The sequence below is a fragment of the Nicotiana tabacum genome, chromosome 2, assembly GCF_000715075.1.
Source record: "Nicotiana tabacum cultivar K326 chromosome 2, ASM71507v2, whole genome shotgun sequence".
In the NCBI taxonomy this organism is placed as follows: Eukaryota; Viridiplantae; Streptophyta; class Magnoliopsida; order Solanales; family Solanaceae; genus Nicotiana; species Nicotiana tabacum.
In genome coordinates this window covers 56,672,691-56,694,371 of record NC_134081.1, presented here as the reverse complement: position 1 = coordinate 56,694,371, position 21,681 = coordinate 56,672,691, and the positions used below count along the sequence as shown (strand labels likewise).

The 21,681-nt window shown below is 38.8% G+C and overlaps 1 protein-coding gene across 6 annotated transcripts; it reads right to left on the bottom strand.

The window, feature by feature from the left end:
• Positions 1-324: 324 nt before the first annotated feature.
• LOC107782690 (uncharacterized) lies at positions 325-9,735 on the bottom strand. 6 transcript variants are annotated; one of them, XM_075233224.1, is made up of 11 exons: positions 9,302-9,732; positions 7,494-7,657; positions 7,006-7,129; positions 6,782-6,911; positions 5,945-6,006; positions 4,887-5,857; positions 4,213-4,802; positions 1,351-4,131; positions 1,186-1,269; positions 1,004-1,108; positions 325-841 (listed from the first exon to the last, which is right to left on the bottom strand). In XM_075233224.1, exons 1-11 carry the CDS (start codon positions 9,454-9,456, stop codon positions 788-790), a joined length of 5,220 nt encoding a protein of 1,739 aa, XP_075089325.1. In that variant the 5' UTR covers positions 9,457-9,732; the 3' UTR covers positions 325-787. The 6 variants fall into 6 exon arrangements, with proteins under 6 accessions (XP_075089325.1, XP_075089327.1, XP_075089319.1 ...); XM_075233226.1 differs by having other exon boundaries at positions 1,351-4,128; XM_075233218.1 differs by having other exon boundaries at positions 4,213-4,808; positions 9,302-9,727.
• Between the last annotated feature and the right edge of the window lie 11,946 nt (positions 9,736-21,681).

Sequence of the window (21,681 nt, the reverse complement as noted above, 5' to 3'; positions counted from 1 at the left end):
GATACTTCAAAAACAGAAGGAAAGAGCATAAAGACCATGAAAATACTGATACATCAACTCCGTCAGCGCCCATGATAATCATTTGCAAGAATGCTTCTCGCTAGCCACTCATTGTGTGTGTGTGTGTGTGTTTGGGGGGGGGGGGGGGGGGGAATAACGTGAGAAACAGCTATCTTCAGTGAACATCTCAGCCCAAAGCAGCAAACAAAAAACAAGTGTTTTTCCAGATTTACTCCCTTCCAATATTGTCGTAAGTTACAAAAACATTTGATTCATTCTTTCAAATCAAAGTAACCGAGGTATGTTACCAAGTCCAAGAACCTGTGCAAAATATCAGTACTTTATACACAACAGAATTGTTTGACTGACGTATACGCTAAATTTCAACAGTTACAGTGTAAATACTCTCTCAATCCAGACAAAGCAAAGCCACTACTACTATATGGTAGATACAAAAATTGACCAGGCCCTTTACACTAACTTTGTAAACAAGAGATGCAATACATAACTGCCTTTACATGAAAAATGAATAACAACGCGCTTACACGCGATCTCATGATTGAATATACTTTTCATACTATGGAATGGAGACAACACTAACAGTTGGCTACATGCTATATAGAGAGGGAGAAAGGAGTGGGAGAGCGTATTTTACAATGGGTGAGAGAACCATGGAATATTCTGAGACACACTTAAATCTGTTTCACTGTCAGCTTGATCACCGAGAATGTGGTAATAGATTTTTGGAATCCATGGCACTAGGAATTTTTCATAGTGCTAGATAATTTCATGAATCACTCCAAGAATCCTCATCATCTTCTTCATCACTTCCAGCAAAGGCCTGTAATATAGAAAACCTTAGCACCAATGATATGCAGAGGCTCACTTGATTCACATTTGTGCCCTTGCATCCGCGTGCACACACACAGAGACACGCGCATACAAGGAAAGACACACACACACAGAGAGAGAGAGAGAGAGAGAGAGAGAGAGAGAGACTGACCTGGCGAATTGTTTTTGCTTTCTCCAAAATGGCAGCAACTCTCAGATTAGTTTGAGGACCCTGAATACTAGGTCTTGTTGCAACTGTAGGTTTCAAATTGAATGACTGGAGAAGCAAGAAGAAGCTCAACGTTTAGCTTGGAAAAATAGTTACCAACTAAGAATATGAAAACCCAGTCTTACCTTTTTCCTTATTTGTTCCAAGAGAGAATCTCTTTCATCATCCTTCTGTATTTCAGGCCTAACCCGCTCTGTCACCTTTCTCAACTGCACAATGATTAATGTTAGAGATGTGAAGTTTAACAACACTGTACTCTTCAAGTTTGACCAAAAAGAAGCAAAACTTACTTTGCTTTTGTCATGCACAGCAAGATCGTCAATTAATGGAGTCCGTGGTCTTTGTAGTTTCACCATGCGGATCCCATTAGCGTTTCCTTCCTCGACAGCTGGCCAAATAATTTCCGCCTCTGTAGTTGGAATACTGTGATCAGGCTTTGCATTTTCTGTATATGATGGAATAATGGTGCCGTGAGCCACCACATTTTTCTCCAATCTTGTGGGGGTCTCTTCAAGATTGGATCTGTTTAAGCTAGTCTCTGGTGCTAACTGATGGAGGGGATGATGCTGGGACTGGGGCTGGAACTGGGGCTGAGATGGTTCATGGCATAATGACTCAGAAGCATCTGTAAGCCCTGTATTTATAGGAGCTGCTTTTGGTTTTATTCCATCAGTTACTGGCATATGTTGTTCCAAATGATCATAGCCTTGTTCGTCTGAAAGAAATTCTGGAGCAACTCTACTCAGTGGTTGGATAAGTTCTTCACTTGAACCCAAAGCATCGGTAGAAGGTTTATCCAGAGAAGTTACATCTGAGATAGAATTAACAGGCTGTGTTTCCCCTCCTCTCATGGCATGCAAACTAGACTGCTGCACCTCATGATATTGACCTGGCAATGGGAAGTGAGGGTTTATGGAGTGTTTATCACCTGGATCAATAAACCTACTACTGTTTCCACAACTGAGAGCTGTACTCTCTGTAGCTACAGCTGACAGTGCCATGTTTCGATTGACAGGTTGATCATTCTGATCAGTCCTAGGTGGCAGACTTGATGAATTGGCGCCTATATGATGCTGTGTTAGCTCCTCATCCAAATCAGGGGAAGAATGTAATTTTCCCATCCTCCATTGAATTGGAGGAAGAGGAGGCAATGGGGGCATTTCCGCCAGATCAATCTGGGGTTCACCAGGAAGCAGGACAAAGCCAGGAGAGGTAGAAATCATTGTATTCCCGTGTTCAAAAGGATTGACATTATGGCTGCTAAGAGGTAAGGGATTTGAAACTGAAGTTTGACAAGGAACATTTGCCATAAATGGTATAGAAGAAGCACTGACGGCTCCAACTATATCAGCATGATTGGAGAGGCGTGCCTCTTCAAACTGAGGTAACAGCTCCTCTTTAGTAGCACCTTCATCTATCAATTTCTCTTCGTCTGGTTCTTTACATGGTATCTCGTCCTCTTTTTTGTCAGAGTGGTGGATTGGAAAAGATGTCAAACTGTCTTGATTGCTCTGTGATAAAAGCTCTGGAAATGAAGGTTGACGGGGACTAAATGTTGGTGAAGCAATTGAAGAAGATTCAGCAGATTGTTCAAGGTCAAATGAATCCACCTGTTGTGGCTGGGCTAACAGAGCTAATGGCTCTGACTTCGACTCACCATTATCCAGCACCTCCATTTTATCATGCTCGTGGATTGCTGACTCAGCCCTCTCTTCTGCACAGTTATCAGTTAGCAAGGGTTGAGGATCTTGATTGCTGCTGTGGGCTATAACATCTGGCTCTGCATCTTGACTTGGAAGGTTTGGCAACAAAGATAGGGAAGAAGCATCTGATGCTCGGTCAACATGACTTGAAGGCTGCATCTGCTCCATGAGAGGTGATAATACATCATTGTCCAGTAATTCCTCATTGAGTTGATCATCTTTTAATTCATCCTTTCCTTCTTCAAGAGAAATAGTTTGCAATGATGAAGCATCTTCAGTGGAATCAACAACATTCTTCCCTTGGGAGGATACTTGTTCAGTATCCAAGCTTAATGGTGACTGACTGGAAGCAGTGTTTGATTCCAAAATGTTTTCAGCATCAAAAGAAAGTTTGTTGTCCGAAAGAGTGTCAAGAACCTCCGACTCGGGATGATGATAGTTGGATGCATCATGCACGAAGGAATTAGAATCTGGGGAATCAGCTATCTGTATCTCGAACTTTGATTCTACAAGGCCATCAGGTAGATCAGTTTCCAAGTCATTCTGGCTGGAATGTCCAATTAAGCAAACAGATTCTTCTGAAAACCTTTTCTGATCTAAAGATGAGTGTAGATCATCAATATCTTCTTTATACGCCAATGCAGCAAGAGAAGCAGTCTCATCTGTGACATCAGATTTATCTATCTTATGTTCTGTCTCATCTGAGAGTATTGCTTCTTTGATCAATGATTCGAGATGTTGAGAGGTAATTGAACCAGTAGATGCACTTGCATACAAAAGCTCACTGGGGACAATACTATCTTTTTCCTCAAATTTCGTCATACTTGAAACTTCGTCATAATTTTCCTGCTTAGAACATGAAATCTCCACTTTTCCAGATTCAAGTGGCTGAATATCATTTGCAATTTCTGGAATCTGAGGGTTGAGCGCATCAAAAAAATCGAGGCCATCTACTCCACAGTTCTTACTGATGTCTCCCGGCTCAGACGTAACTGCATCACTGAATGCCCCACACGTCTCTTCATGCTCTCCATCTGCATCACCATCTTCAATCTCTGTGGTGGTCAGGTTATGTGGCTTTTTCATGTATGTATCTTCAGCAGTTTTATCATGAGACATGGTATACCATGAGTGTTTGCCACATTCTTTGTCAGGAGCACCCAATATATCCAGCTTTTGAACTGAACCCTCAGAAATACCATTTGAATTCTCATTGCCTAAACCATTTAGATGATTTGGATGGTTTACAGCCAATGATGAAGATGAAGGTGAGGTGTCACCTTCTTTTGATGGACCGTCAGAAAGATTATATAAGCAGGTTAAATCTTCACCCAATAATGGATCCTCACGGTCCAAATTGTGCAACTGCTGATTATCAGAAGACAACAATTTATGCCTGTCTTGAGAAGGAACATTTAGGAGCTCAGAAGTAAAGGGAAGATTACTAACCAGATTCATATCATCATTATCTAACTTGCTTTCATGCTGGATTTTAGGAGATTTTGACCATGGCAACTTACCGGTGGCGCGGCGAGGAACATCAGAAGGATTTGATGCACGAAACACATTCTCACCTACACTCAAATTTCCATCAACCGAATCATGTGCTAGCTTGTCTTCAATGGATACTCTAGATGGTGAATCATCTTCGTTCTGTTCTGGTGCATTGAAGATAACAGGAGCACAGGGTGGACTGACATGCAAATCTGCATCATTATCTAACTTGCTTTTGCGCTGGACTTTAGGAGATTTTGACCACGGCAAGATACCGCTGGCGCGGCGAGGAACATCAGAAGGATTTGATGCACAAGACACATTCTCACCTACATTCAAATTTCCATCCATTGAATCATCTGCTAGCTTGTCTTCAATGGATGCTCTAGATGGTGAATTATCTCCATTCCGTTCTGGCGCATTAAAGATAATAGGAGCACGGGGTGGACTGGCATGCAAATCTGCTGCATCTTCTGCAATGCTAGTTAAAGGATTTTCACTCTTGCCATGGGCGACAAACTTTTCACTTGTTTCAGCTCTCATCCCTGCAACTTCCAAAAATCTTCCTGCATAAGCATGTATTGACATAAGAGTTGAATCTGTAAAACTTAGGGTTGTAGTTGGCTCACCAGAGTCGCAACTGCCACTGTGTTCCCTAGCTACCATAATGCATCTTTTATCATAATCACCATGTTCTGGAGGCTGGGGCAATTGAGTCTCCTCATTAACAGATTGCCGATCATATGAAATGTCAGATGTCTTTGCTTCCTTACTAGAAATTTCGCTCTCCAAAAGGACACTTTCAACAGAAGTGCTAGGGGAATCAGAACAAGAAAAACTAGATATTTCCTTCTTAGAATAACTATTCCCATCATCAGATAATGTAGAGTTCCCCATTGAGTGAGAATCTGAAGATTGAGTTTGAAGCTTCTCACTGCTAGAAGACAGAAGTAACACTTGATTTTTGCTGTTCAAGAAGTGCAAATCCTTTTTGGCTCTCTGCTCGGAGTCTGTTTCTAATTCTGACTCCATTGTGGTTAGGGCATCTACATAATTATCTATTTCACTTGCAACATCATCAGACTCATAACCAACACTTCCTTCTGTTCGGCTTTCTCCATCCATTGCTATTTCCTTTTCATCAACCATGCTATGAGTAGATGGCAATAAATCAGTTGATTGCAAAGTATCGTTTGGTCTGGAAATTGCTCGAATTTGATCGTGGTAGAGATCCTCAACGACTTCATCTAAGCATGGCTTTAGAGCATTGCTCTCTTCACTTTGTGGTGGAGAAGGAGATGAAGATGCACTCTTGTTCCTCCGCATCACCTCTTTATCAGGACTCGGTGGTCTAATATCTTCAGTGTCCATCGAAGTTTCATAAGCATCAGTTGATGTCAATCTCAAAGGTGATGAATCGATACCAATTTCATGGACTACTCTATGCTCTGGCGAAGTAGCCTCCAAGAACTTGTTCATATAGCTCTTTCCAGTTTTCGGGTCAAATGGAAATCCATTCAGCTTTCTTTTCAGTTTCACGCGATGTGCAGGAACATTTATACCATTTTCAATGCGTTCCTCCAAGAAAAGCTGATGGAGTCTGTAGAAATGGGAGAAGCACACAATAAGATACTCGACCAGAACAATCATAACACACATCTTATACATTAATCATCAAGGATCTCACTTGGCATGTGATGTAGGCAACACCTCAGGTGTCTCCCCATTCCTCCAGCGCGAGCCTCTCTTCTGCAACAGCAAAATAAAATATTATGTTGAAGCACAAGAAATGATATTACAAATTCAACATCTTCACTGATATTATCACCGAGAAGAAGCTGCTTGCTGATGGGATGAAATTGTAAGAACCCTCCAGAAACGTTAGCCAAGATGAAAAGACTATGCTTTATCAAACCCCACCCCTTTGCCTTAGGCAGAAGCTCCTATGCAGAATACAGGTTTTCTCTACTGCATTAAGTAAAAGTCATCTTTCTGCCTACATGCTAAAGCTAAAGAAATTCCTCTAATCTATAACAAACATCAGATGCATCAGATTTGAAACAATAAGCACATTAGGATGCACAAACTTGCTCACGTAGCACGTAATAATTTCACTTCTTAGTACAGGTGTCAAGTTAAACTTTAATACTTTATGGTGAGATCATTCTGCTCCCTTTCTCCTTACTCTCTTTTGGGTCAAGATGGAGCTATGAGGGGCTGGCTTCTGAAAGCATCATAAAGGAGATCAGCGGAGGCTCGAGCAAATAAGCACACGTTGCCACATAGAGAGATAAATGTTCAAGTAACTGGAAAAGAGCATTCAGAACTTAACATACCATCACTAAAACCCTTCCAATTGTCAAACACCCCCACCATCCAACCCCCCCAAACCCCACCCTCCCCCTCCGAAAAAAAAGAGTGTCATCTCAGATACCAAGCCAGAGAAATACCACTAAATCAGCATTTAAGTAAACCAAATGGTTGCAGAGAAACAGGAGTAATAGTTTCTCTTCTTTTTAATTACCTTTGACTTGCGAGTTTTCTTTTCCCTCTGAACATCTGAAGTTGTGAATGAATAAGAGGATGTCTCCACTTTAAAAGATGAAGGGTCAGTATAACGTTTCAGACATGCTCCAGCTCCAGCAACATCAAACCTTTTACAATCCAATAAGTTTGTCAAATGCTATTCTAACGAAGTTTAACCCTCTATGTAATGTTAAGCTGTTGACGATAAATCACAGAACATACTTGTCTAGAAGGAATAAGCGAGGTGGACCTCTGCATTCTTCATACGAGTCCATCACAAATCGAGGCAAATCTCCACTTGTAACCATATTTTGGCCGATTCGCGGATTAGGATGCCAATCAGTACCTGATGTAATGTTTGTGTTACCAATACTTTTATCTACTCATCAGTTATATAGAAAACTTACTAAATTCCTCAAAACACTAATATCTATTTATGACACATGTTGTTTTAGACTTTAGTCGACATTATATGTTCAAGAAAACGAAAGATAAACCTTCATTGCACACTCTATATATATGCTCATGTGCACATATACAAACATGTATAAAACAATTACAAGCACCTCAAGACTAGAAATGACAGAATCTTTTGGTACGGAAGTAGAAAGAAGCAGAAGAGCCATCAAAGTGCACGAAAAAGCAAAGTACAATAACTCCTCCAGGATTTTGATGGTTATATTGACAAATGATCTGCTCTTAGCACTTACCAGCATTATAGAAGAAGGAAGAGTGATTGGTCTGTGAGAGGAATTCCCTCTCAATCAAAGGAAATTCTGCTTCAAGCTGCTGGACCCTGACTGTCAAACTGTGGCCCCTAGCAGCAGTTGCCATCACTTCTTCATGTAAGTCATGGAATATCTCAGCAGCAAACCTTCAACATTTACAATAAACAAGTTTAACTAGAAATACCAACATTTTAGACGCTACCACAATCAAACCGAACTTCAACTGCAGTATTCTTATGAGATAGCATACAAGATAAAAGAAAAAATCTTTCTTTCTCTCTTTTCTTCTTTCTATATTATATAGATATGTACAACTTTTATCATCAATTTTCTTTATTTAAAGGAAGGGCTCAGAAGAGCCAAGAATATCAACTAAAAATAAAGAAGACCTCTTTTCTTTGTCTTGATTTTGTTCGAAAGGACCCTCTTATTCTCATGGCCCGGTCTGGTCAGTACCCAGCCGGGCCTCTTTTGTTCCAACGAATTTGAATTTTAAAACCAAAATGCCTTTTATAGTTGTAATAATTCATTTTAATTGAATAGTTAAAATTCAAGCAACAAGAAAAAATTCCCATTTCTTGTAAAATTTTTGTAAGAGTAAAATAAAATATAATAAAATAGAAAACTCGATCGAAATAAAAGTCAAATAGAGTGATCTGGAATCACTTGCAGGGACATAGTACACAAGCAGAAAGACCCATATTTGGCACCACATCGTAATAGATTCTCCCAAATATTTCTGCCTCGGAGTTAATTAGTCAGCACTAAGCTCCTACGTACTCGAAAACAGCATTCATATCAAATCATCCCCAACAAATACAAATATTTGCTGCCATGTTTCAACTTCCAAAGCAAGTTTTGTTAAACCGTGCAGGTCGTGGTAATGAGGCATCTAGCCAAAAAAGTTACTCTGAGAACAAAAACAACCTAGTCCACATTTACTTGTAAAGGCTAAGATTAGCGGGTTGGAAAAAAAGTAAGTAAGAAAATGCAAAGATAAGGTTCATATCAGAAACAAAATGATCTCGTCAGCAAATCCAATCAATTAACAATTCAAATCATCTTCTCACAAATTCAGTCGGCATTACAATTTAAATAGTAAACTAGCTACAGATGTCTGAAGTTTCAATTCTCACTTTTTTTTGGACAAGCATATTCTAGTCTATCGATTCAAATAATACAAAGAGAGGAACTCCATAAAAATATTCTAAATCAAATAATAATTCAAACAATCAACTCAAAAATTCATATTTCCATTTTTAATAACTACAAATTTCTATAGATTTCAATACTGGCATATTTCAATGAGCATATTTCACTGTATCAATTCAAATTACAGAAGAAAAAAAAGACAACTCGATGCATAAAAGTTCACACAGCATTTACTTGTAAAACGCCAAAGTTCTAAAGTCAATAACTCACAAGCGCGTATTTCCATTTTCACTATTCCAAATGGTATACTAATTACAAGTTTCTATAGATTTCAATACAAAGATTTTCAACGAGTATGTCACATTTTATCTATTCAAATTACAAAAAAAAAAAGGACTCGAAACACGAAACTTCACTCAGCATTTGCTTGTTCACTTGTAAAACGCCAAAATTCTAACGCCAATAATAAACTCATAATTTCATGTTTCACTATATTGATTCAAATTACAAAAAAAAAAAAAAAAAAAAAGGACTCAAAGCACAAAAATTCACACAGAATTTACTTGTTTACTTGTAAAGCGAAAAAATTCTAAAGTCAAACAGTCAAAAAAGCAAAAAAAGAAAATGGAGAGACTAACTCGGCGAGGTCACCGAGCTGGCGTAAAACACCGACAAGGCCAGCCATAGCAACGCCTTCAAGTAGAGCTTCTGGATCATCTTTATCAGCAGCTTTATACAGCTCTGGATCAGCCAAGCTGTACTCGTTCCTTATCTGATACCTATTCAACGGCATTTTTTACCAAATCGAAACCCTAATTCCTCTAATTCAGCATCTCAATTTGCACATACACTACATTTTCCACATTTAATTCATACACATGGAATCCATGTGTGCAGTGTGCATCTATTGCGGATTTTGTGTATAGCTGTATCTTCGTTGTGCGCGTTGGTAATTGTAGCTATTGATAGGAGAGAGAGAGAGAGAGAGAGAGAGAGAGAGAGAGAGAGAGAGAGAGGTGATGTGAATGTACAGTTTGAGAGGAAGAGGTGAGTACTGAAAGAATGAGGGTCGGTTCTCGGTTGACTCTATTTTACAAGGGGACTTTAGGAACATTGTTTGTGTATTACACTTTCTTTTTTTTGGTTTTTCATTTTGTTTCCGTAAACTTCATTAAAAGAAAAAGCACTCTTAATTAAAAAAAAATATTTTCAAAGCTCAAACTCTGATCTCTATTTATAAGTGCAGGACCACATTCATCTCATATTCATCTTATCACAGTCCTTTGTGATAATATTTATACTAAATATTATTACTCCCGTGTATTACAATTACTATTACTATATTTAAATAATTTTTCCAATGCTTCTAAAAAAAAATTTCTAAATCAACTTGAGTGTGTCTTAGCTAAATACCGAGTGATTAAAATTTCTGTCCACTGTAATAGTAATAAATCGACAATAAAATTAGCACCTACTATAATGTTATTACTCTTATACTTTAGTCTCTCAACAATCGCAATCTCAATGTCATCAAAAAATATCATCGAGTTGTTACTTGTTAGTTCCAATCTACATATATAGATGTGTTTACCCGTAAAATGGTACAGTTGAATTTATACTTGGTTTCTAGACAAGTGAACTAATTTGATCCTGAAATAATGCAATCATTGAAGAAATATACAATACCTAACCTTAAAATGTAGATGAAACAGCAGAGATGACAGTTCCGGGAACAAGGTTTCCGGGCACAGCAATGATGAGATCAAAAAGCAGGAAAGAAAGATTGTATTAAGCTTTGTATAGAATGTAGCGTAAGTTTAGCTAGAAAATTCGTGTCTTTTACAATGATAACTAGGCTCACTATTTATAGTTGTGCCTAGGGAAGGAGGTCCTATGATCGTGCCCTCCTTTAATGTCAATTATGAGGGGCATTGATAAAGATGTAACGGTGAACATAAATGTCAAATTCTCTATAACGGGATATCACTCTTAATGCTACAGAATATTCCTTATTAAATACTACCGGACGCAGAGCATTTAATATACCTTTATGAATGTTATCCTTTCCGGTGACAAGCGGAATGTCTGCGTTCGGTCTTCGACCATCCCCGTCTTGGGTTCCACATGTCTTTCCTTTAAACGACCACGTGTTATATCATATTTCACCCTATACAGATAGCCCCCTGCTTTCTGGTGACATAACTTTGTGTTATCGGGAAGTTGGTAGAAATACTCTTTTGGCGGGAATTACTATAACTCCCTCTGAATGCTTCTAACGATTGATTAGATGCACGTCTTTCCGCATTTAATGCCACGAACACGCGTCATCCCACGATTCAGCACAGCTTCTGCCGATTATCGAGGTAATCATGGCCATGAATTTAGCTACCAAAATTTTACTTATACACATCATTCTTTTCCTTTGCACTTCATAATTTCTCGAGCTTTTGATTTGAATCTTTGTTTTCCATCCTTTCTCTAATTCTCTTCGAACAAAAACTTTTTCCTTCTTCTTATTCAATGGCTTCTTCTTCAAAATGTACCAGTTCTTCAAAAGGCAAGAACAAAGCTGAGGACTTTGCTCCTCCAACAGTGGGCTCCATCATCCCTAGAAGTCTTATTACCACAAAAGACTTTGAAGAGAAATTTCCTACTGCTAATTCTCGTACATGGGCCGTTAGCAGGTATCCTTCTTCCATATGTCCTTCGAGCATTCCAACTGTGAAAGAAGACTAACGCTGCCATGACTTAGAAATTATCGCTCCCGATATGTCGGAGTGAGTCACCCTTCCCAAGGAGGGTTTTACATACGTTTACATGTATCCCTTTACTTTGGGTGCGTTTTCTTTAAGCGGGGAGCTTGATTCCGTGATTGCGGAGTTTTGCCTTCTCTACCAAGTGTGTTTGGCACAATAAGTCCTTCTGTGTGGAGGGCGGTTGCTTTCCTTCGGCGTCTGTGCCAGGAAACTAGAGACGAGCTAACCTTAGCTCATATGATGAATCTCTATTCTCCCAAAATTTTTCGCGGGGGAATGATAAATCTCTGGAAGCATGGCCACCATGCTTTGCTATCTAGGATAGATGATGACAACGACCGTGGGTGGATGGAACGATTCGTTGTAATCGCCACTAACGACATCATCCCGGCAACGAATTCATCCTTTCCGACCGCTTGGAACCGCACTCGTAAGCTCTTTGTTTAGTATTTCTTTTTACTAAATATTTTTCTATAGCCGTATTGATCCTCCATCCTTCGTTTGTTTTAGTAACTCGATGGATCCCACTGGTGATCGAAGGTTTGGACAGGTGGGTACAAAAGATCTTAGACATTACGATGCCCGGGACTCGCTTGTGGAAAGATCTGGCCCCTAAATACGGGTGGAAGGCCAAGAATTATGGTAACTCAAACTCACCTTGTTTTAATTTTTCATGTAAAGAACTTGATTGATCTCTTTTAACCTGTCTATGAAATTAAGTCTACCCGCGGGCTCTGTTGCCGTTCCCGGGGAGGATGTCTTGGCTGATCCTACTGATGCAGCGAGGCTGCTTTAGGAGGCGCTTACTCGAACATGTGGCTCCGGGCCTACTTCGAGAACAAATGTTTCTTTACGGAGTCTCCGACTGGAAGACAAACAACCAAAGAGAAGATGCTCCTCTGCAGCGGGGAAAAAAAGAATAAGAGAGCAAGGATCGATGCTCCCGAGTCATCTCCGGTAGCGATGGTGATTGGCCCTCCTTCTGGGCCAGTCATAGACACTGTAATGATTGACGATAATAAAGAAGCTAGTGATGAGGGAGCTTCTTTACATAGAATACAACGATCCTCATCATCTCAGCATGATGCTCGACCTGTTGAGAGAGTTACACTAACCGAGGATGATGCCTCGACACTTTGGGGAGAGTTTGATTTGGTATATAATGTCGACTCCCATTTTCGAGCCCCAATTGTTGTGCCCGATACTGCGGGCCTGAGTACCGGGTCCTTGCCGTATTTGGTTGGCGAGCATCCAACAACCAACATCGCATTTGATGCAGTTGTTTCTTACTCTTCAACTCCATCAGCTTCATCTCCATCTTCACCAATACCAGCAACTGCTACATCACCTCCACTGGTCGCACCTGACCATGAAGAGGGTGTTCCTTTCCATAGTCCCCAGTTCATGGGAATTTGGGGCAAAATTATGCTGCCCCTTTTGAAGATCCACAAAGAAGGAGGAACGTTACTCTTTCGGTCTCTACTGGATGCAACTTGCTATCCCGGCCGGTGGAGCTTGCTAATTATCTGAAGCCTTTGGCTTCAGAGAAAGACTGGGAAATGATTCAGGCACTCTCGGCAGAGTGTTTATTGAACAACGCCATGCACAATGCCGCAGTGGTACGTTCCTTTCTTCCTTTATTACTTCTTCTATTTTTGGGTGTAAGCATATCCTGAATTTACCCTTCTTACTTTGTAGGCCAACTTTCTTGCTTCCGAGGTCTTTTAGAGGTTGATTCGTGAAAAGGAAGAGATTACCTCCACACGTGATCAACTTTTAGCAGAGCAGGAGTAACATGTCGCTAGCCTTTCAGAACTGGAAGCCAAAACTTTTGAGGCTGTTGTATTGGAAGCTCATTTGCGGCAAAGTTAGCAAGAAGTGGTAACCCTTAGCCAAGAAATTAGTCCGTTAAGGGTTAGATTTGACGAAGCCAGGGCCAAATGGGTTGAAGCCCATAATGCCGTTCTTGCTGCAACCGATTGTGAGGTTGCCTCCGCTCAAAGAGTGATTAACTTAGAGACAGTCTTGAACTCCAAAATTGAAGAGCTTCTTGTTGTGGGGGAGAAATACGCCCAGCTAGAAGAGAAGTACAAGAAAACTATCGAGCATAATAGGCTCTTTAGTTTAACTGTCTGCAACCTTGATATCAGCCTCAAATCTACTAGGTCCGCCCAAAAAAACCTTTCTGTCGAGGCAACCCAACTCAAAGAAGAACTCAAGCGCCGAGAGGCTTCATTCGTTGTTGAAAAAACTTACGCCATGTACAGCATGAGGAGAAAAACCTTGGAAGAGGCCAAAGTTGGTGTAATTGATTTTGATGCCGAAATTGCTAAGGCACGCGAGCTTGAGTTAGCTGCTAAAAGTAGACTCCCATCGAGGTCTGATGTACCTGGCCCTTCTGGTTCTGGTTCTGAGTTTTCGTGAACTGAAGAAGAATCGAAAGATGATGATGTCGAAGGCCAAACTGATAAAAATGTTGAGCCATTGGTGGGTCTGTCTACTTCTTTCGGGGGCGCGGATACTTCTTTTCCTCCTGGTTCCGGAGACACTGTAGTTTATCTTTTCTTTTCTTTTCCAGTTCTTGTATCTATGTCATTTTGTCATGTTTTTGTAAATAAGAACATCTTTTGCTCAAGTATTGTCTAAGCCTTCTCACCGTTAGAATATGCAAGCCTTTAATCTTTGAATTTTCTTTAAGAATTTTGCGCAGATTTTTTTGCGTCTTACTATGTGAAACTTTTGGGTGTATTCTCCCAGAAAGCAGTTTTGGCTCCGGGCATCAGCCCTTTTCTGTGAGGGCTTTGATAAATATTTGTGCAAGTTTACTTTTTGTGTCCTTTTCATATGCGGCTTCGGGTGTATTTTTCTCCGATGACATTTTTGATTCCAGACATAGATTCTTCCGGAACCAACCCTTTAACGTGAGGGTTTTTATAAAAGAGTGCCCTCTTATCTTTACAGTGCTCTTGAAAAGGAAGTCTCATGTTCATTACGGCACTAACATTTGAAGTACTTGTTTAACTTTCAAATGACAAAGTTAATTCATCGTTCAGACAATAAACAAGATAAAAATAAAAGGATTTCATTTTATTCCTTCTATTTTCAAAAAATACATAAACATTTGCTATACTGAAAAGAAATTACCATTACTTGTGGCTATCTTGTGCAATTTGTTTCTAAAGGGATGGCTGTGCAGTCCCCGGTCCCGATGATGCATTATGTTTCCGGATTTTTGTTTTCCGATTAACGTGGCAGTCAATGTTGCCGTATCCTCATATCATTCCCCCTAGTGTTCGAATGCAAAGAATGCGAATAGGAACACTAGAAGTCTTGTGGCTTCAAAGATTCCACCAATAAATTTGTAGATAATTCTTAACTCGGCAACATACCTTACTTCCCCTTAGGAATCCATACTATCGAGCAAAAGACTATCTAATAATCTTCTAGTGGTTTGTGCTCATAAATGGTCGGGTAACCTTTGTTCGGTAGCAAACTTAACTTCCAGTGGGAATTTATTATCGAGCCGAAGATTATCTAATCGTCCCCGAGTGGAAACTTATTTGTTTGACGAAACTACTCCCGGGCTAACTTCTTCTAGCTCTGGAGTAGGTGCCGGTTCATGTATTTGCTATGTCTTGTGCTCCTTCCCTTTGCTACTAGAAACTAAAATTACATTCATCTCTCTTGCTGCCGGTTGATCACCTCTTATCTGCGTGATTCCTTTGGGCGTTGGAAACTTCAGCAATTGGTGATATGTTGAGGGTACATCTTTCATCTCGTGTAACCATGGCCTTCCCAGGATGATATTGTATCCCGTGTCACCATTCACTACTTTGAAGAGAGTTGTTTTTATTACTCCTTCAGCATTCGTGAGCAGCAAAATCTCTCCCCGGGTCGTCACGCTCGCAAGGTTGAATCCAGCAAGGAGCTTTGTTGCCGGAATAATGCTTCCGGTGAGTTTAGCTTGCTCCAATACTCTCCATTGTATGATATTAGCCAAACTTCTTGGATTTACTAAAACACGTTTAATCTTAAAATCTAACACATTTAAAGAAATTACTAGTGCATCATTATGTGGTAACAATAATCCGTTTGTGTCCTCCCCCGTGAAAGTGATATCGTCTTCCCGGAGTCTTTTACTATGAGTTATTGATACATTCGTCTTCTTCGCTGCCGAAAAGGTGACCCCATTAATCTCATTCCCTCCGAAGATCATATTGATCGTTTGGTGTGGGGGTTCTTGTCCTACTTTCGAAGGTTCCGTGTTGTCTCTGTTACGACCATAATTATTCTTAGCTCGGTCACTCAAGAATTTTCTGAGGTGACCATTCTTCAATAGTGTTTCCACCTCTTCCCGGAGGTGTCGGCAGTCCCTTGTTCGGTGGCCGTTCTTCCCATGGTATTCACACCATAAGTTGGGATCCCTCTGGCTGGAATTGGATCTCATAGGTCTCGGAATCGTGCCTCTTTAATGTTTCTCATGGCTGACACCAACTCTATTATAATGACGTTGAAGTTATATTCCGATAACTTGGGGTAAGAAGGATCCCGAGACCCCGACGTCTCTTTATCCTGAAGTGATCTATTGTTTCAAACACTATCGGTCCCTCTGTCAATTGTGAACTTGTTTGCTGCCCGAAAGTTTCTGCCACGGCCTTCGATCCGCTCGTAAGGAAAAACCCGGCCCCTCAAAGTCTGTCTGTCTGTGACGTAGTCATCCTTTGATTTTTCTCTACTCTTCTCCCGTCCTTTGGCCGATGATGTAGAAATGACCTCGTCATCTTCGATCCTTATCTTTGACTCGTATCGGTTGTGGACATCTATCTAAGTTGTTGCTTGAAACTCAAGTAGGCTCTCCTTCAGCCTCAGGGAAGCGTCTGAGCTTCCCAGATTCATCCTTTGGTGAATGTTTGAGCTGCCCATTCATCCGGGACAGCCGGGAGCAATATTCTTTCTTTCTAGAATCGGTAACGAACTCTCGTAATAATTCGGATTCTCCCTGTGCGATCCTGAATATGTCAGCCTTCCGGGCTTGTACTTTTCTGGCCTCGGCATGAGCCTTGATGAAAGAATCCGCGAGCATCTCAAAGGAATATATGGAATACTCAGGTAATAATTAATACCACGTTAGAACTCCCTTCGTGAGAGTTTCTCCAAATTTTTTTAGCAACACAGATTCAATTTTGTGAGGAGCTAAATCATTTCCTTTTACCGCCATTGTGTAAGTTGTAATATGCTCATGTGGGTCTAAAGTCCCATCATACTTTGGCATTTCAGGCATTTTGAATCGCTTCGGGATTTCCGCTCCCCCAGCCCCATCAGAGCCAACTTTACCCCTGGGAGTGTTGTTGTTGACTCTCTGTATTGTTTGGTTTAGGGGAACACCGGGAGGAATTGGATCTCGTCTGTTTGCATTATTCGAAGCCTCCGATAGCGCCTGCTTCAGTTTCGTCATAACCTTATCCTGCCGCATGAGATGGCCTAGAATGAACGTTTGTTGCTCTTGTAGGACCCTCACCGCATCCACGGTATGCTCCTCATTAGCATCATCGGGAGTTGTCTCCCGAACCTATCGAGGGTACTGCCTGTCATGCACCAGCGTGGCGTCATTCCCCTCATTGGGGGTGTCACTGATTGAATCCTTGAAATAAGGTTGATCCCCTCGAATTTTAGGGTTGTGCGTTTTGTTAACAATGTCATCTTCCATTTTTTGTGTTTTTTTCTAATACAAAATAATCAAATCACGTTAGTAAAAAAGGCAAGGATCAATTTAATTGCACGGCTGTCTAGGTCCCACGATGAAAGCCAAATTGTTTACTCGTAAAACGGCACAGTTGAATTTATACGTACTTTCTAGACAAATATACTAATTTGATCCTGAAATAATACAATAATTAAAGAAACGTACAATACCTAGCCTTAAAATGTAGATGAAACAGCAGAGATGACAGTTCCGGGAATAAGATTTCCGAGCACAGCAATGATGAGATCAAAAAGCAGAAAAGAAAGATTGTATTAAGCTTTGTATAGAATGTAGTGTAAGTTCAACCAAAAAATTCGTGTCTTTTACAATGATAACTAGGCTCACTTTTTATAGTTGTGTCTAGGGAAGGAGGTCCTAGGATCGCGCCCTCCTTTAATGTCAATTATGAGGGTCATTGATGAAGATGTAACGGTGAACATAAATATCATATTCTCTGTAACGTGCCGTCGCTCTTAATGCTGCAGAATATTCCTTATTAAATGCTACCGGACGCAGAGCATTTAATACACTTTTATGAACGTTATCCCTTCCGGTGATAAGCGGAATGTCTGCGTTCGGTTTTCGGCCATCCCCGTCTTGGATTCCACGTGTTTTTCCTTTAGATGACCACGTGCTTTATCATATTTCACCTTATACAAGTTGTGTTGAGTAAATTTACTAATAATGTGATTGTGATAAATTGAATTACATATTGTAGTTGAGTTTCACAGCTATGATATTACTATTATTTTTATACTTTAACCTCTCAATCATGTCTTAAAATGACATCTTTTTATAAGTATTTTAACAATAAAGTGGAATATAAGTTGTAGTTCATCTGTCCGAATAATATTACTATTTGGTGAGTCAACAATTTTTTGTCATTAATTATGATTTTTAAAATATTATTTAGTTGTAATTTCATACTTTGTGCAGTAGTTTCTAAATATATAGTAACTTGGGAATTTTTGGAAGGGAATGGAACAAACAAAATAGAGTTGGTATGTACGCAGTATGCTGTACAAAGACGCGGCTGAGCTGGTCGTGCCGGTCATTGTGGCCCTCCCTTGTTGTATTGGATCCCGTGTCTAATTTCACATAGCCTATAATAAATTTTCTTTTTTCGCTAGTATGCGACCGAAGATCAAGGGTTCAAGCCGTGAAAATAACATCTTGCAGAAATACAAGGTAAAACTGCATAAAATAGACCCTTCTAATCCGATCCTTCTCTGCATCCTGCACTCAGCGGGAGCTTAGTACACCGAACTATTTCTTTTTTTCCTAAATATGATTCCAACATAATTGAGTGCCCTTCAAGGTCTCTCCCATTTTTTCTTTTTAATTTTATTTCCGGCCAAATGATATGTTATATAGAAAAGGATAATTCAATAGACGAAATATTTTGTGTTCACATAATATTGGAATAGTCCTTTGACTCCAAGTATCAGTGGTTGACCCGCAACTCAAATTCAACAACAGCAATAACAACCTAGTATAATCCTACTAGTGGGGTCTGAGGAGGGTAGTGTGTACGCAGACCTTACCCCTACCCTGAGGTAGAGAGCCTGTTTCCGATAGACCCTCAGCTCCCTTCCTCTAAGAACTCTCCACCTTACTCTTGGGGTGACTCGAACTCACAACATCTTGTTTGGAAGTGGAGGGTGCTCACTAGTAGAGCAACCCACTCTTGTCATATAAATAATACGGAAGTAATTTTACCGTCTTCCAACTTAAATTCATGACATATAAGTCATGTGAAAATACTTTTACGGTATTCCAAGCGCCTCTTTCCCTTCCCAAATGATATGTCATATGTGTAAAGGAAATTGTTTTCCCCATTTAACTACTCTAATAGTGAAAAGGCAACAACCTTATGACAACTTTATATTAATTTTCCTTTTGTAATATTTGTAAAATACGTAAAAATTCAACAAGAAAATATCAAAGCTTAGTAGATCGTGGAGGAGAAGGATCTAAATAAGTCATCAAAACTAGTAATTTCTAATTATTTGGATCACAAACGTTAGGGAGGAGAATTAGCACAAGTTGTTTCCACGGTGGGCCCGTAGATGTAGACCAGGCGTGAACATTTGGCTTCATAAGGATTGTCACGTCTTCCATTAAAATGGACATGTCCCAATGCGTGAATTAATCCTATAAACTAGAAAGTTTTTAAATTTTTTTCAAAAATCACTATTTTTTAGTGATTATTAAATTTCTATAGCTTTCATATACATAATTACTTCATATAACTACTATTCAATTGCTACGGTAATATATTCGCGCTGCTGTATTCATGAATACAACAATAAAAACGCCTAAAACTCAGGGTAGTCCAGCTGTATTCACATATATTTGCGCTATGTATTCATGAATACAGCAGCAAAAAATGCCTAAAATCAGGACAGTCCACCTGTACGAGCATGTATTCACATATATTCGCGTTGCTGTATTCATGAATACATGACAGTCCAGTTGTACACACATGTATTCACATGTATTCGCGTCATGTATTCATGAATAGAGTAACATCAATCACCTTAAAAATAGGTATGTCCAGCTGTTTAATAACGAAAATAATATCAATTAGCATGATACACTCCTAATATAACTCAACAAAATCAATTCTAACATGCCTCATTATCAACACAATTAATTAGAATGATTTTTCACTTGTATATAACTTTTGTATTTAGTGTGTTTCAATATATTTTTTTTACTGTTGCATACATTAGATTCAATGTTTGTATTTACTGTATTCATTATTTTATATTTAATATATTCAAATGTATTTGTATTAACAGTATTTTAGTTATTCCTAATATATGTTATTACTGCTGTATTCAGTATATTTCATTGGTTGTATTCACTGTATTTCTATTTGTATTCAGTATATTTTACTGTATTTCACTGTATTTAAAAATTAAATATATTCAATGTTTGTATTCTGTTCTATTTTAATATTTGTAATTAGTGTATTTTAATGTTTATATCATGTATTCATGCATACTGTATGTACAGTATGCATGAATACATGTGTATTCAGCTGTATTAAAAAAATACAGATCTTCAAAATACATAAACACATGCAAAAAAATATATTTATACAAAAATATAATATGTTTGAGTGAATTTGTACATAATACAATGTATTTGTATCATTGTATGTGACTAAATAGCAAAGAAGAGAAGAAAGTTCGTCGGAGATGGCTTTTTCCGGCCAAGACTCCTTGTATCGCTTCACTACCTCTTCCATTACAATTTACAACGCTTCCAATTCGACCGCTTCAATCCCTCTTTCTTTTTAATCTCTCCATCGCCCAAGGTATCTCTGCTTCCTTTTTTGATTATAGATTTACTTTCATGTTTCTGATTTTGAGATTTTAAGGTTTTCTTTCATGATTTGTTTCTCTTTCGTGTATCTATGATTTGGCCTATTTTGCTCGAAGAGAGAGAAGAAAGAGAGAGATAAAGAAGAAAAATTCTGAGAGAGAATCGTGTGTTAATTGAAAGAAAGCAAGAGGAAAAACATAAATAGCGTATTCCATGCCTCAATGGTAGTATATATCATAAATACTTATTTTGCTATAAAATATAAAAGGTAACTATAGAAAATAATATTTTAAAATAATTTTGGTTTATAATAAATAGGGTGTATACCTTTGATATAGGAGGTACAATTTCCAAATTTTTCTATTTTATTCTCGATTTTCTTTACCATATTACATACTCCTGTAATTATTTTGTTCAAAAAAATGACGACGAGAGTTAACATATTTAATATTTTCTATAAACTTGGACATTTCAAAATTACATTTTTATAATAAAATATAAGTACTTATAAACCATAATCTTTCATAGTTAAAACTATTTTAATATCGTAATCATTGAAAAACTGCTTAACACTGAAAATAGAGGGAGTGGCAAATTTGGTAAGATTGGAAAATTTTTATGTGGAGCCCACCAAATTTGTTAGATGTGGAAAGTTGGAATCCTTCTTTCTTGTGAGAATTTTTTGTTTGTTAATTTAAGGTTGGTTGAATGTTATGCTATTTGTACCATTTTAAAGGAGTTCGTTGGTGCAACATATTTTGACGAAAGATAACTGAAATGAATTGACTATAGAGCTAACCCAAGTTATTTAATTAAAAAAAAATGCAAGTCCAAATGGAGTATCTATTAATCATTCTTCCTTCTCTTTGTAACGGCTATATTGTTTAATTTGTGATTTTTGACTCATGGTTTATAGTTACAAAAATGTGTTGTATATGGTCTGTGATAAGAAACTAGAATTTATATTGAAATGTTATTTAATTTGTGTATGATCACTTATTTACTAACTGGCATTTTAACCTTCTCCTTTAATTTTGTTTGTCAATTATTTTGCCCATAATTTCTGTTTTAACTGTTTACTTCACATAGTAGATCAAATAAAGGGAATATAATTATGCTTATCAACACAATTCGAAGCAAGGCAGGATCTATGAACAGCAGCGCTGGCCACCTAATCTTCTAAGGT